At 43.8% G+C, this 15,842-nt stretch overlaps 2 protein-coding genes across 3 annotated transcripts in view; one reads left to right on the forward strand and one right to left on the reverse strand.

Moving 5' to 3' along the window:
- Positions 1-1,148: 1,148 nt before the first annotated feature.
- Positions 1,149-9,237, reverse strand: ZNF597 (zinc finger protein 597). Of its 2 annotated transcripts, XM_060031621.1 has the most exons (4): positions 9,045-9,237; positions 8,873-8,955; positions 7,869-7,995; positions 1,149-5,849 (listed from the first exon to the last, which is right to left on the reverse strand). In XM_060031621.1, the coding sequence occupies exons 2-4, from the start codon at positions 8,903-8,905 to the stop codon at positions 4,753-4,755; spliced, it is 1,257 nt and encodes a 418-aa protein (XP_059887604.1). In that variant the 5' UTR covers positions 8,906-8,955; positions 9,045-9,237; the 3' UTR covers positions 1,149-4,752. The 2 variants fall into 2 exon arrangements, with proteins under 2 accessions (XP_059887604.1, XP_059887605.1); XM_060031622.1 differs by lacking the exon at positions 7,869-7,995 and having other exon boundaries at positions 8,873-9,237.
- Positions 9,238-9,476: 239 nt separating this feature from the next.
- The window catches only part of NAA60 (N-alpha-acetyltransferase 60, NatF catalytic subunit), a 38,575-nt gene continuing 32,209 nt past the window's right edge, over positions 9,477-15,842 (forward strand). The window contains exon 1 of the mRNA XM_060031625.2: positions 9,477-9,657. The gene's annotated coding sequence lies outside the window, so the exon portion shown is untranslated. The remainder of the gene's footprint in view (positions 9,658-15,842) is intronic.

A 15,842-nucleotide genomic window follows, 5' to 3' on the forward strand; every position in this document is an offset into this window, starting at 1 on the left:
ATTAGGAGGGGGATATATGTGATTTTGACGAAGAGGTATGCAGCACGCCCCTAGGTAGAAGGTTACTGCTATTCACAAGGAACAGATATCTCAGTAATGCTTTTAGTGCTTTTCCAAGTATGGGACGATGCAAGAATCTGGGTTCATAAAATTTTCTCCTTAAAATATCTCACTCTCTGAAGGCCTGCTCTGCCAGTTTTCCCAGAGCACAGAGTGCCTCATTCCTGACCTTCGCCCTGAATTCCTTTCGGGTTGTGTTGAAGGTCAGTGACTGCAATGGCTAACGACTCAAGCCTTGCAGAACTGGACAGGCAGCGACACTCTTTAGTTGGTAGAAGGCACTCTACCCAGGACAAGTGAGAAGCTCAAAGCGTCCCTTTCAAGTTAAGAGACAAACAGGGCGAGCCCATAGCTTCGCGTTGCCAAAGTAGAGTTAGGGCCCAGGAGGTAGCGCCGGGCTCCTTTTCCCGTCACCAGTGCGAGATTCGGGATGGCCCACCCGCGTAACCTTCCCGCTGGTGCGGAGGGAGAGACCAGAGGAGCCCTCCGCAGACGCTCTCACCCGCTCCGCTCGGGTTCTGCAGAGGCCGCCTCTCGTTGGGTGGCGGAGGTGGGCTGGGAGCCTGGCCGAGCAACACGGCCGCTACAGGAACGCGCAGCTCTGCCGCCGGAATAGGGCGACGGAAGTAAGCGTAGGACTTTCGATTCCCAGCCTTGTGGGCCGCTCTAGCGCGTCTCGTCTCGTTGGTGTTTCCGCCGGCCTGCGCTGCCGGTGGCCGAGCGCCGCAAGGTCTCCCAGGCCTCGCAAAGCCTTCTGGGAGCCTTACTCCACGAGTCCTCAGCTCCAACCCCCGCTCCAGACGGCGGCCCACGCAGGGCTTTGGTGGCCTGCGTGGCCGGAGGTATAGCCGTCGTGGAGCAAAGATTGGAAGGGAAGATGACGTCTAACGCCGTCTCCCGGGAGCTGTGCTGGAGTTTTCTTCTGACTTCGGCGAGCAAAAGATTTTACCTCCATTATTAAACGGCTTAAGTCACTCATTAACCCCTTCCAAGCCACAATCCTGCCACACAATGTCACAACTCATTGGTATCTCAAACTACTAAAGTGTAAAAAAAAAATTTTAAAGTTCACTTCATTGTCATCATCATAAAAAAGCATTTATTAGATGCCAAATTGCACATCAGACAGTAATCACTGCCCAGTGAGAGCTTGAACTCTAGAGCTAAGACTGATGAGAATACACCAAAAACTGTAAAATCCAAACATTAAACAAACAGCACAAGTGCCTCCAATAAACATATTACTTCTAAGGTATCCAAAGGAACTAGAGATTGCAGCATATTCTCAGGTTTATATAACTGTATATTTATATCATATCCCCACACTCCCTAGATTGTTAATACAAAGAAGGCTGTCAAAAAATAAGACAAAACACCTGTAGTCAGGCCGTGAAAAGATGGATAATGGTCATCCTGATATCAGATCAATAGCTCTATCTACAAAACTAAAACAGATGAATATAAACACTTCTAATGAAGATTATTTAGTTACTTTTTAAACAGATGTCCAAGCAAAAACATTTTCCAACGGAAATCCTATAGGCTTAGCAAGTTTAATGAACTTTCAAATAGACTCTTTATTCAGATAAACTATAACCTGCTTAGTACACATATGCAGTAAATTGTCAGATTACTTTGAGCAAAATCTGCAGTATCAGATTGTATGACATGCTGCAGTCATCAGAACAATGCCACTTAATTATATGGAATCACAGGAGTCAAAGACTCAGAACAGCATTTGCTGTGAAATGTCACTTGTTTTTAGTTTTAACTCCCTGAATTACTGGGTTAGTCATTTTCTATGTTAAATGCAGAGATGTGAATAGACTATTACCTACTGCAACAACGCTGTAAACAAAACTATTTTGAGTTCAACTCCTTCAAGAATAACAATTAAATTCCACAGTTTCTTTAATTACAAAATGTAAACTGTTAACATCTGCATGCTATTGGAATAATGCTGTTTCATCAATGATGTATGTTAGAGAACCTGATAGTCCAGCAATCACATTAAGGACTTTAATACACATTTTCATCACTGCATCAACAACAAAACCAAAGAAATTTGTTCAACAATTGAATTCTTCAGTACAAAGTTTTCACTCTGCCCGTGTCAACATCCATGCTGCAAAATGTTGTGAACCAACTGTTCCTAGCAATAACCTCCTGCATTTAGTTTTTCATCCCTATATTAACTTTCATCCAAGTATTCATTGAAAGTAACATGGTAGGCTAATGATGTCTCTAAATTAATGACCATCTGTAGAATCTGTCAGTTAACACTGTAAATAGAAGGTGAAAAATCCATCTGTATAAAACCAGCATGGGTCTCACTGATGAATACTGACCGCTTCCTTCAACTCCTTGGGCTCAGAGCAGCTCGAATTACATCCAGCAAATGGATTTAGGTGCAAGTGCACAATAAAGCAACAACTGAAAAGATGCCTCTTTCACAGTAGCTGACACTCAGGGATTTTTTTTTCCTCCGCATAACAATCATTAACAATATTACACCAAAAAGGCATTTTAATTATACTCATGTATATATTAATGTCTTTGTAAAAGATATTTTTCTAATCTCTTATGGAGGTTTGGCATAATCTTCCAAAATCTAGAAAATAAAAATGTAAAAACTGAAGTTAATTGTGAAGAAAACCTCATCTGGAAAGGTAACTTCCCATGCTGAGTGCAGAACGTCATTTATGGTATGAATTTTCACCTTCCCCTGTACTTTCTTAGGAACAAAGGAAAGGATGACAGCTTCCATGTTTCAGGTCAGCGCCACTCTGTCCACATGCCTTCTAAAATAGTCTTCTCTACTTCTTTCTGCAGCAACTCTGCTACTCTTTCCCAATTGGGACCTCTTTCCCAATTTCATCCCCGACCCTGCAACTCTTCAGTTAACTGAAATATGGGAGCCCCTACTATGTGCCAATGGTACACTGTGCCAGCTGCTCCCACGGAAGGCAGAAGCAGGAAAGCAGGGAGGCAGTACTTTATGATATTTAGCAAAGGTCTTTATATCCCAGAGCTGGCTGATAAGAAACCTAACTGGAGACCATCTTTCTACACAATTCTAAACACCTCAGACAGAGAGACTTGTTGAAGAACCTATAGGAGACCTCGCTTTTTTATTTGAGACCCCAAAGGCCCGGCAGACTGGTGTCCTGTATCCTAAGAGTGGAGACATCGGAAACAATGAGCCAAGTGTGACCTTGACATACAGAGCACAGGGTCTCAACTGTGGATCTGCAAACAAGAAGCAAAAGAAGAAGGAGGAAAAGGGGGAAAGGAGTGGGTGAGCTGGGTTAGGGCTATTGGTTTCCCTTTTCCTCACCAACAGAATCTTCCTGCCTCTAATCACTGTTAAGAACTTACAGCAGTAGCCAGCACCTTTTTGTACATTCAGTTCTCAATCTGCTGTTCAGTAGAAAGACCCTACCTTCCAGGTACTACTTTCCTCCAATTAGTCCTAAAGAGGTCTATTATTACTCCTGAGGTTTCCCAGTGATAATCCCATTTTAGTAAATGCCATACTTTTATACCATTTATATAGAATAAGACCATTCTCACATCCCAATCAAAAACCCCTTTAAATGCTGCTTTGCTGATAGGTATACAATTTTGCTTTAAAGAGAAATTCCACATGAATGTAACATTTACAAGATCCCCTGGTTCTTTAACATTAATAACCATTCCATTTAACAATATTTTGCTCCAGTATTTACATGTAACAGCAGTATCTAAAGACCTATATATTTTCAAGTATTTTGATTAAGTTCTAACAATTTTCTATATGTATCTTTCTTTGGATATGAGGAAGAAAAACTTTTTTCTTAAACCAAACTCAACTAAAACCTAAACTAAACTAAAACTACACTCTGTAGAGTTTGCAATCTGATTATAGGGATGGAGTTTGAACCTCAAGTCCTGAACAGTCTTTCAGTTGCTTTGTAACCATATACGTAAGTCAGGCTTGGGATGAAGCACTAAGGGAGTGCTTTGGAATCACTAAGTGTGATTCCAAATACTTGAATCACAAAGGCCAGTGGCATCAGATCTGAGAATGGATACTAACTTCACGGATACTAACAGCCACCTCGACACTAACTAGTCCAACCCATTTGGGAACACTTCACATGGAAGGAAAAAAGCTTCCAAACCCCTCCAGAAATTCATATGTAAAACAATAATCTCATACAAACATTACATTCTGATTGTTACAGCAAAAAAAAAAAAAAAGTATAAAATATATATAAAGGTACTTACTTTCCTAGATCCTAGATCTGCAGAACTAGCAAATAAATAAATTTGCCTTCTAAAACTTACTTAAAAATCATGTAAACAAAATTAAAAGAACTCTAGCAATAACCTTCATTTTAGTGAAAACTGAATTTTTTTTTTATAAGTTCTGTATCTTTCTCCGGCTCATACAAATGGAATCTGGATAGTAACTGAGCTACTGAGTTAGAATTCTGGCTTTGTTCAGTAGCTGTGACACTGACTATACTTCCTCGATTATAAAACAGAAATCATGGTGCCTAAATCAAGGTTGTGGTGAAAATTAAATGATATGTTATATGGAATGTGTGTAAAATGCTTAGCACAGTACCTGGCACATAAAGGGTAATTGTGCCCCAGTTTTCAGTATAAATACTGAGAAGCACAAGCATTAATGAAAACTTGCTATATTTACGTGGTGTTTTGCGCATGGATTTGCTGATGGACAATGAGATGTGTTTTCAACCTGAAACTTTTCCCACACATGGTACATTTAAAAGGTTCTCCTGTGTGGTTCTTCTGGTGGCATGCAAGCTTTGAGTCCAAAATAAAACATTCTGCACAGGGTTTGCATTTATGGGGCTTTTCCCCTCTGTGAATGCTTTGATGGGAGATAAGCTCAGAGATACGAAGAAAGGTCAGTGAACACTCAGGACGCTTTAAGGGTTCGAATTTTGAGAATGAAAGCAAATTTTCCCCGCAGTCGCTGCAGTGTTCAGGGTTGTCCTCGTGGCCCCACTCGGGGAGGGCCAAGTGCGAGGGCTGCCCAAAGCATTTCCTGCTCAGACTGCATGGGTGCCGGCTGGCTGACCCGTGCCTTTTCTCAGGCAAAGCCAGATTTGTTTTCTGACCAAAATATTTACCACAGGCTTTTTTGGCAGTGTGGGTTTTCTGATGCTGTGCCAATCCTGGGAGCCACATGAAACCTCTTCCACATATGCCACAGGTGTAGGGTTTCTCCTTTACATGGATATTCATGTGCCGAGACAGATGTGAGTGCTGGCGGAAGCTGCCGCCGCACTCGGCACACTTAAACGGTTTCTCGCCGGTGTGGATTCGCTGGTGTGTTCTCAAGTTGGCTCTGTGATTGAAAATCTTCTCCCAGTCACCACATTTATACTTTTTCTCTCCTGAATGCGTTTTCTGATGCAAAACAGGGTATGAGCTATCACTGAAGCTTTGGTCACATTCAGGACACTTGTATGAATTTTTGGCTTCTTCCCCAGGAAATTCAAGAATTTCAGAAAGTGCTCTGGTTCCTAAACACTGAGATAGTTCTATCAAAGGGGTGTGGTTTTCAATGGTAACTAAAAGGCTTATGAAACTTTTCTTGCAAGCAGGAGTTCTACCTGACATTTTCCTTTCAAGGTTTCCAACTCCATGCTCAGAGGATTTTTCTGGGTAATAGACAAGGGGCACAGCAATGGAGTATTTTTCTAGGGCAAGCTCTTCAAGTCCCATAGATTCTAGCCTTAGCTTCTGATTAATCTCAATCTTGCCTTCTCCTCCTGTTGATAAAAACAAAACAAAGCAAAACATAAACACCCTCAAGTAGTACTGGGGAAAACAAACTAGTTACACAGGGGACCAGGAAGCTGTAGGATGGCTGACAAAACTCAGGCCTGCCCAAAAGCATTAGTTTTTAATATTTTCCCAAATATTCTTTTTTCTTTTTTTGGCAGTACGCGGGCCTCTCACTGTTGTGGCCTCTCCCGTTGCGGAGCACAGGCTCTGGATGCGCAGGCTCAGTGGCCACGGCTCACGGGCCCAGCCGCTCCGCGGCATGTGGGATCTTCCCGAACCGGGGCACGAACCCATATCCCCTGCATCGGCAGGCGGACTCTCAACCACTGCGCCACCAGGGAAGCCCCCAAATAGTCTTAATTTATAAAGCCAATATATTAATCCAAAAGGGATCTTTCCTTCCAAAGCAACAGCCCTATGACTGCCCCAGCTCACTGCCTGGAAAGGGTTTCTGGGCTGCAGGGCAGTGTGTGGAAATCCAGTCTTCAGTGGTTTTGCTGATTCAAGGAGACCGAGTTCAGGAATGCCAAGGCTGCTAGAATTTGACAGCAAAATACCAGAGAAGAGGCAGATGCCCAGGCAGAGATCTCTGGGCGTCTAGATGGGGTCCCCTTAAGACTCTGGCTGCATATTAATCTGTAAATACATCTAAGGAAACTACCCCAGGTCAGGGAAAGAACCACCAGAAAGGAATAGAAAGAGCAATCTCCAGAATTCACATAATAGTTCATGCTCCCACCAGCCAAAATGGAAAGACTCCCTACCACACAGAGCATCAGGCAGTATGCTTAGAAAGACACTGCCTTAGCAGCAGGCCACATCAGCCCTAGATTAAAGACTGCTCTGAACACACCCTAACAAAGCAAAAAGCAAGCCTTGAAAGGATAATATTGATCCCAAGTAACTTACTGATAAATTAGCACCTTACCCCAAAGTCCAAAAATTGTTTTGAAAATACAGCAACAGCCAGCATACAACAACATAAAACTCACAATGTCCAACATCCAATCAAAAATTACAAGGCATGTAAAGAAGCAGAAAAATATGACCCATAACTAGGAGCAAAATCAATCAACAAAAGCAGACCCAGAAATGACACAGATGATAAAACTAGTAGAAAGAATGTTTAAAGAGCTATTATAAATATGCTTCACATGTTCAAGAAGGTAGAGGAAAACAACACGATGAAGACATAAGTAGATAATATAAAATGTGAGTTCTGGGAAAGTTCAAACAGTCAACCCTAGTCAAGGATTTATCCTTGACTAGGATAAAATGACTAATGTTTCTACATTATAGTTCCTCTTAGATGAGAAACGCATACCATCCGCTTAAGATTAAAGCGATTTCCAAATTTAAAAAATTTTTAATTTTTTTAAAAATAAATTTATTTATTTTTATTTATTTTTGGCTGCGTTGGGTCTTTGCTGCTGCGCACGGGCTTTCTCTAGTTGCAAGAGCGGGGGCTGCTTTTCATTGTGGTGCGGGCTTCTCATTTTTGTGGCTTCTCTTCGTTGCGGAGCACGGGCTCTAGGCATGCGGGCTTCAGTAGTTGTGGCTCGTGGGCTCTAGAGCACAAGCTCAGTAGTTGTGGCACACAGGCTTAGTTGCTCCGTGGCATGCGGGATATTCCCAGACCAGGGCTCAAACCCATGTCCCCTGCTTTGGCAGGTGGATTCTTAACCACTGCATCACCAGGGAAATCCCTAAATTTTTTTTGCCCTGCTGCATGGCTTGCATGGGATCTTAGTTCCCTGTCCGGGGCTCCTGGCAGTGAAAGCACCGAGCCCTAACCACTGGACCGTCAGGGACTTGCCAATTTTTGCCTTTTAAGAATCAACTCACCCTTTGAAAATTGCACTCTCATGCAAGTTCTTGTCATGTCCACATAAATCACTCAGGGATAGGTCCCACTCCCCCATACCAACATGCGGATGAGATATGCAATCCTAATCCTAGAAATGACCAAAGTTCAAAAATGCAGGGAAAACAACTATTGTTACCCATCAATGCCATATCCTCCAAACACTCCTGTGGCGTGTCTCTGCTGCGGGACCTCTGGGCAGGGTGCTGACTCACACACTCCTCTTGAGAAAAATATACAGCCAGGTCCTCAAACAGCACTGGCCCCTGAAACAACACGAGAGCCCATCTCAGGACAAGAAGCTGGAAAGCTACCCCCTTACTCAGTCTGGGAAGGCTGAGAAGAGCTAGAAACATCAGAGGCAAGGGAGAAAAGGGCTTGGTGGAAAAGGTCCCTGAGTGCTGGCGAGGGGGTATGAATGGGTTCTGAGGGCTGGAGGTGGGGATTAGGAAGGAGAGAGTAAAAATGCACCACTGGAGATAGTGGTATAAGGACCAAAACGATAAACTGGGAGAAGTTCTATAAGAGCCTATTAGAAGAGAAAAGATGAGGGAACAACTCTCAGGGAACCATTAAGGAAACCATTACGTAGGGATGCTCTAAGGGAAAGAAGACTGAGCAGCCCGGGAAGAATCATGACAGGACAGGAGGTCCAGTGTTCTCCCAACATCCTTCCCTTTGCTGGTCCCTCTCCTTCTTCTTGGTCACACTCATGGCTAAGCTCACTGCATCATATTCAGGCCTATTCCTCCTTCCCTAAGTTTACCAAACGTATAAATCAATAGAGCTCTGGTGTGATTAAGAATCACCTGGGGTTTCTGTTTGTTTCTGTTTATTCAACAGGTGTGGAATGAAGCTTAGAATTCTTTAAGTTTGAGCAGCATTCCAGAAAGACACTTTGAGGTACCCTGTAATAGCCTTCTCCAATGGGCCCTGCTCCCAGTTGGTGGTTCTAAAAGGAAGGCTCTCATAAGCCATTTTTCCTATATGCCTGGTAGAAACAAAGACAGCTTGGTGAAAGGGCTCTCTGGGGATCAGGACCCCTCGCATCACGGGCATGCCTCACCCTTCTCCAAAAGAGGCCAGGCAGAGGCCAGAAAGGAGCGACCGCAACTTGGACCGAGAGAAGGGACCCGGTCTCACCTGGGCCCCGGATGTAGAGAGTGTGGATGCCATGTTGAGAAGTGGTAGTGTTTTCAAGTCGCCACAGGGACTTCGCAACAGATCTTGGAAGGGAGAAAATAGTACTTGGAGGGGCCAATTCGGCTGCCAAGCTCCTACACGCACCCCCTCGCATCCCCACACCCTTTAAGACCTGAGCCTATGACTCCTCTCCCCGGCCCAGCCTCGTAAAGGCCGACTCCCGGGCCGGCCGGGCCCCACTTATGGCTCCGAGACTAAAGATCTCAGGAAGCCTCCCGCTAACCAGGCTACAGCAACAGAAAGCGACGCCCAGCCGAGACTCGAGACCGAGAGACGCCGCCACCGTTAGGCTCCCACGCTCCCATGCTCCCCTACGCTGGACCTGCCGGGAAAGCCGCCGGATGCGGCCGGCCCCCATGTTTCTACGCAGCTCTGCCTCTGATTGGCTAGCGTGACCTAGGAGGGGGCAGGCCCTTTTAAGTGTTGACCAATCGGGCGCCTTAACGGAGAACCTCCCTCCCCCGGCTCACCCGGCATTCTGGGAGATGTAGTTTTCCCTCAGTTTTTCCAGGCATTTCCGGTTCCGCTGTCTGGGTCTCCCCCGTGAGCTTCGTGCCCACAGACCTGGTGAAGTGGAGCGTTAGGGAGACCACGGAGGGACGTAATGTTTCAGGGAAGAAGGAAAGCAAGTAGACGGAGAGAATCCGGAACCTGAAGAGTATCGGTACTGAAATGTGGGTTCGGCCAGCAGTACCCTGTGGGCCCGAAACTTTGGTCCGGCCGAGGTGAGATGCCTGAGTGGCTAGGAATGCGGGTCCTAGTCTTAGCCTGAGTAGTCCGCTGGGTCTTGGGCGGACTGCGGGGCCATGTAATGTAAAGGGGTGTCTTCTGGGTGGACAAAGTTCAGGTCGGCGCAGGCCGGTTGCTCCAACGCAATGTATTCTAGGGGCATTGTGACCGGCGACTGCAGCCCAACCTAGCCATGTCAGGCTTGGAGCCACAGCGGACTTCAAGCGGTAGTAGAGCCATCGGATTGCTTCGCGGGACGTTGTAGGCTTCTTAATACCTCCCATTCGACCTGCCCCATTGCCACATATTTTCCACTTTACTGGCATTGTGTGCCGTGGTGTAGGGATTTGGAATTAGAAAATTGAGCTGCTTCCGCAGCTTTGCCACTAATTGCTTGTGTCATTTTGGCCTATATACAACTTTGCTTTCCTCAGCTGCAAAGAACTCGGAAGCCTCTCCTCAGAGGGTAGTTTCAAAGAAATTGTCAGTTTACAAAAGTGTCTGAAAAAACAAGGGTGATATTTACCTTAATAGAAAATTCTGAATATGTCTCAATATATTTTCTTATTCTTGTGCCAGGCATGTTCCTGTACCTAAAAGGTCACTCAAGGAGTGGTTGCATATTAATTGAAACAATATTATCAGAGTTGACAAAATAAGTAACGGGATTTGGTGGAATATTAGATAGGATAGTTTCAGCTGCAAGTAACAGAAAACCCAACAAAATGTTCAAAGGTAGGGCAGTTATAGGTTGATTAATTCAGTGGCATAATGACACCATCATGGTCCCAATACTTCCATATTTCTCCTCTGCCATCCTTAGCATGTTGGGGAAGATGGCAATGGAATCCACGTAATACATGCAGACAAGCATTGTGTCATGTACCAAACCTAAACCAATCATTATCAAAGGTAAAAAGACTAGCTACTGTATTGGTTTTCACCCATCATGGTTCACCTCCAGGGGACCCAGTCTCTCCTGACCATCTGCCTGCACAAAATCAGGGCTCTGTTGGAAAATAAAAAGAAGGACGAAGAATAGACAGGTTAACTAACAGTATCTGCCACAACTGACATCTTGACAGGTAGAGCTAGGCCTTGTGGGGATGGGTCACAAAAGAGGTATCTGGGGGTCCCAGGAGGAAGGAAAAAGGTGCTGAAAGGACAGGTGGAAGAATGATAAAGACAAACTTTCCTACAGGCTAGACCAACCCAAAATGTAAATGTTGAAGAAGAGCTAATGGCCTGGTACATGTTCACCATGTAATCACAGTGCTGTTCAAGTAGTCCTCTTTCCCCTCTTCCTTTGTACTTAATTTTATGGTATTCTTACATCAGAGATATCTCATTTGGGGCTCAGATCCTCCTGATTTTGATCTGTGGCCCTTTCACCAAGAACAAGTGGCTCTAATGGCCCTTTACTTTGAATCCTGTTCTCATTATTACAAAGAGATAAACCCAGTTTCCAATGACTAGAAGTTAAGCCTGTGGTATTAACTCACTGGGTAACCGGAGAGTTATCTTTGAAACAGGAGAGGAAACAAAATCTTCCCTAGGCCTTCTGACTACCAAAACTAAACAAGTAGATCAAGAAAGAAGAAGCTTCGGACTTCCCTGGTGGCGCAGTGGTTGAGAATCTGCCTGCTAATGCAGGGGACACAGGTTCGGGACACAGGTTCGAGCCCTGGTCTGGGAGGATCCCACATGCCGCGGAGCAACTAGGCCCGTGAGCCACAACTACTGAGCCTGCATCTCTGGAGCCTGTGCTCCACAACAAGAGAGGCCGCGATAGTGAGAGGCCCGCACAACGCGAGGAAGAGTGGCGCCCGCTTGCCACAACTAGAGAAAGCCCTCACACAGAAACGAAGACCCAACACAGCAAAAATAAATAAATAAATTACTAAACTCCTACCCCCAACATCTAAAAAAAAAAAAAAGAAGAAGAAGCTTGAAAGCTTGATCTTGCTTAAAGGAAAGAGATGAGATACAAAGTCTATGATAGACCGAGATTGAAAGAATAAGACTGAATTATATACCTCACTTGATTTTTTATTTATTTATTTTGCTAACTTGATTTTTTAAAAATCAGAGGTGCTTGACCATATACCCATTAGAAGTTCAAGTGACAGATTTTAATCATCCAAACTTAAAAATTCTTCTGCCACAACCCTTTGACAAGATTCGTCATTTCAGCCCCTAACATACCAATAATAATAATAATTTGTATGTATTAAAATTCTTTCCATAGCCAAATATCTGCTTTCTCTCTGAAGATCACATCATCTTTTTTAAAATTAAAAGTAACTTTTTATTATTACAAAACAGTATATGTACATTTTAGAAAGTTAGAAAATACAGATAAAAAAATAGAAAATAAATGCACCACATTCTTATCACCCAGACATTATCACTATTTATTGTTAAGTATATATTTTTTCCTTGGTAATTTTAAACATGACTTCCAGAATGAATTACTCACTACGTTTGGTGTTATTTTGGCCATGCTGCGCAGCTTGCGGGATCTTGGTTCCCAGACCAGGGGTCAGACCTGGTCCCCAGCAGTGAAAGTGCTGAGTCCTAACCACTGGGCCGCCAGGGAATTCCCAGGTTTGGTGTTTTTAACATTCCCAGATGGTACTGCTTTTTAGGGTTTATTACTTAAAAATAAGTATGTCTGTTGTTCTTATAGCAGGAGTCCCCAACCCCCAGGCCGTGGACTGGTACCGGTCTGTGGCCTGTTAGGAACTGGGCCTCACAGTAGGAGGTGAGCAGGGCGCGAGCGAGTGAAGCTTCATCTGCCGCTCCACATTGCTCCCCATCGCTGGCATTATCGCCTGAACCATTCCCCAACACCGCCCCCCCCCCCGCAACCGCTGTTCATGTAAAAATTGTCTTCCATGAAACCGGTGTCTGAGCCCAGAAAGGTTGGGGACCACTGCTTAGAGCCTTTAGTGTATCCTTCATGAGATTTTACTACCAATGGGAAGTTGACAAGGTCTTCTTACAGTGCACCAAAGGAGTCTAGACAAGCAAGAATAATCTTTTTTCCCGACTTCAGCAAGAGGCTTTTCTCATAAGTATCCAAAATGCCTGACTGAGCAGTTAGAAAGCTGAGTTCACTAGTTTGTCTCTAATTGGGGAATGATGGCTGTAGGTCATGCCTGCAGGTTTTACTTTAACCAAGAATAAGAGGCTCTCATGATTTGAAGCTAGGATCACCTCTAGCTGGGCAGGAGTTCCTTCATCAGAAAGAAGTCAGGACTCTAAAATGTACCCTGGTACGTTAATCCCATTACCAGAAAGTGGCTTTGCTCCATATCAACTCTAGCAGGATTCTTTTTCAGTCACTGAGGCCAGAGACGCTTCCAAAGAAAGGTTCTAGATCTACTGATACTGATTAATTCTTGCAAATAGAAGCTGCAACCAGAGATTCCTGGAGGGTAATGAGATCTACAGAGAATGCAGGTTAAACACAGTGAGGACGGAGAAGAAACGATGGGTTGGATAGTAGGTTAGAGGACTATGTGCTCAGATAATTCATTTTCCCCGAAAAGACCCATCAGATTGAGAATTCTGAGATCAGACTAGTCTGAGACACTTGGCCTGAGAGTTACAGACATGGCGTGGCCAGGAGCAAAGTGATGGCCTACCTCTTTCTCCCCTGCAGCATAAGAATGGCTGTACCTGGAGGGACGGGGGACTGAGCCAGCCGGAGTGCAGAGAAGAGTTCCAGGGAGTGAGTCAAAGCCTGCTGTGTCCTACGCAAAAACTAAAAGAATACAGCAACACTAAACCTGCCCTAAAAGAAATAATTGAAAAGTCTTCCTTAAATAGAAAAGAGGCAAGGATCTATAGGAATGGGAAAATCACAATAGGAAAGGCAAATGTATAAAAGGACTGAAGATCACTTAAACAATCCAGTACATAGATTTAAAAAACAATCAAAAAAGTTTTGTAAAAGTGATTATAACTACAATTAACAGCAAAAGGATAAACGATGTAAAAGCCTGCTCTGCCTTGCTGTGGATGATGCCCTCATAGTCAGAGGGAACCTACTGAAATGAAACCCATCTTGCTAGTCAACATTTAAAAAATTATTAATACTGAATGATAGAGGGGGTTTAGTGAGACAAAAGCTTTTACTTTGCTGGTTGGTGGGTAAGCAAGTATACTCTTGTAAAGTAATTTGCCCCTATTGTATGCATTGTGCGGTTGAAAACTATTCATACCATTTGACTCTGTAAATTTAATTCTAAAAATCTATGTTTTAACTGGGCATCTGATTTCATTAACTATACTAAGAAATTCAAAATAACATTGGCTTAAACAAATAGAAATGTATTTTTCTCCCACATACAATCCAAGCTGGTCTGATAACTATGCTCTGGAAAGTTGCTGGGGACCCAGGCTTCTTCTGCTTTGTGTTCCACTATCTTAGAGTGCTTCGTATCCTAAGCATGACTCTCACCCAGTATGGCTCAGTACCACACCTGCATTGCAGCCAACAGGAAGGAGAAAGGGAGGGCATGTCCCTTCCTTTTCAGGGTGGAACTTGGGAGGTTGCACGTATCACTTCTGTTCACATTCCATTAGCTAGATCTTAGTCACGTGGTCACATAACCACATCTAGCTCAAGCGAGGCTAGGAAGCATAGTATCACTCTGGTAGCCCACACCCAGCTAAAAAGCACAAGTTCTGTTACAATGAGAAAGAAGGAGGAGGTAGACACTGGGGACAGCTGGCAATAATTGCCATGTTATCCTAAGGAAATATGTTGAATATGGAAAAAGATGAATGGAAATGGATGGGAAAACATGAAGTTCATTGCAGAATTATTTACAGTAGAGAAAAATTGGAGAAAAATGACCTAATTTCTAAGTATTTTTCCTCTCAGGAGGAAAGATTGCAGCCAATTAAGATTATATATATAAGGAGTTTTTGATAACATGTGGAAATGCTTCCAATATGTTTTTTTTCTTTATAAATTTATTTATTTATTTATCTTTGGCTGCTTTGGTTATTCGTTGCTGAGCATGGCTTTCTCTAGTTGTGGCGAGTGGGGGCTACTCTTCGTTGCGGTGCGTGGGCTTCTCATTGTGGTGGCTTCTCTTGTTGCAGACCACGGGCTCTAGGTGCACAGGCTTCAGTAGTTGTGGCTCGTGAGCTCTAGAGCACAGGCTCAGTAGTTGTGGCGCACCGGCTTAGTTGCTCCGTGGCATGTGGGATCTTCCCAGACCAGGGCTCGAACCCGTGTACCCTGCATTGGCAGACAGATTCTTTTTTTTTTTTTTTGCAGTATGCGGGCCTCTCACTGCTGTGGCCTCTCCCGTTAAGGAGCACAGGCTCCGAACGCGCAGGCTCAGCAGCCATGGCTCATGGGCCCAGCTGCTCTGCAGCATGTGGGATCTCCCTGGACCGGGGCACGAACCCGTGTCTCCTGCATCGGCAGGCGGACTCTCAACCACTGCGCCACCAGGGAAGCCCGGCAGACGGATTCTTAACGACTGCACTACCAGGGAAGACCCCAATATAAGTTTTTAAATGGGATACCAAGTTGTACATAAAGTGCCATCATAATTATTGAAAATAGACTGAAAAGAGCAATAAGGAAACAGTAATGTTAAGTGATTATCTTTGGATGATGAGCAAAGGGTAATTTTTTCTTTTTTATACTTTTTTCTATATTTTTCTTATTTGTTACGGTGAGTATGTATTTCTTCCATAATTAGCAGATTATTTAAACCAGGGCTCTGGAGTCAGATTGCCTGGGTTGAAATTGCTCCTAACAGTTTAACAGCTATAACATCTTGGGTTAATTATTTAACCTCTCTAAGCCTTAGTTTCCATATCTGCAAAATAGGAGTAATGATTGTAACTGCCTCAGGTGATAATTGGGAAGATTACATGAAAATAGGTTGCATAACACTTGCCATAAAAGAACTGCTCAAAAAGTATAAGCTTTATAATTGAAAAGGTTTCTAAATGAAACTGTTGTGTATTGGCGCTTTAGCAATCAGATACATCAATGTAATCCACAGATAGCTTCCTGTAATGAGGCGTTTCCCAAGAACTTGAAAGAGGGGAATAAGGCTGAATTTTGAGAATTAAACAGGGAAAATGAAGATAAAATCATGTTTCTGCAGAAATAAGAAGTAACCTTGGGACGTCCCTGGTGGTCCAG

The sequence above is a fragment of the Delphinus delphis genome, chromosome 15, assembly GCF_949987515.2.
Source record: "Delphinus delphis chromosome 15, mDelDel1.2, whole genome shotgun sequence".
Lineage (NCBI taxonomy): Eukaryota > Metazoa > Chordata > Mammalia > Artiodactyla > Delphinidae > Delphinus > Delphinus delphis.

Coding starts and splice junctions, on each gene's coding strand:
- ZNF597 (XM_060031621.1), bottom strand. CDS start 8,905: ATGGCATCCACACTCTCTACATCCGGGGCCCAG. Junction 7,996..8,872: donor TCTCTACATCCGGGGCCCAG/GTGAGACCGGGT, acceptor GTGTTGTTTCAG/GGGCCAGTGCTGTTTGAGGA. Junction 5,850..7,868: donor GGAGGATATGGCATTGATGG/GTAACAATAGTT, acceptor TTTTATCAACAG/GAGGAGAAGGCAAGATTGAG.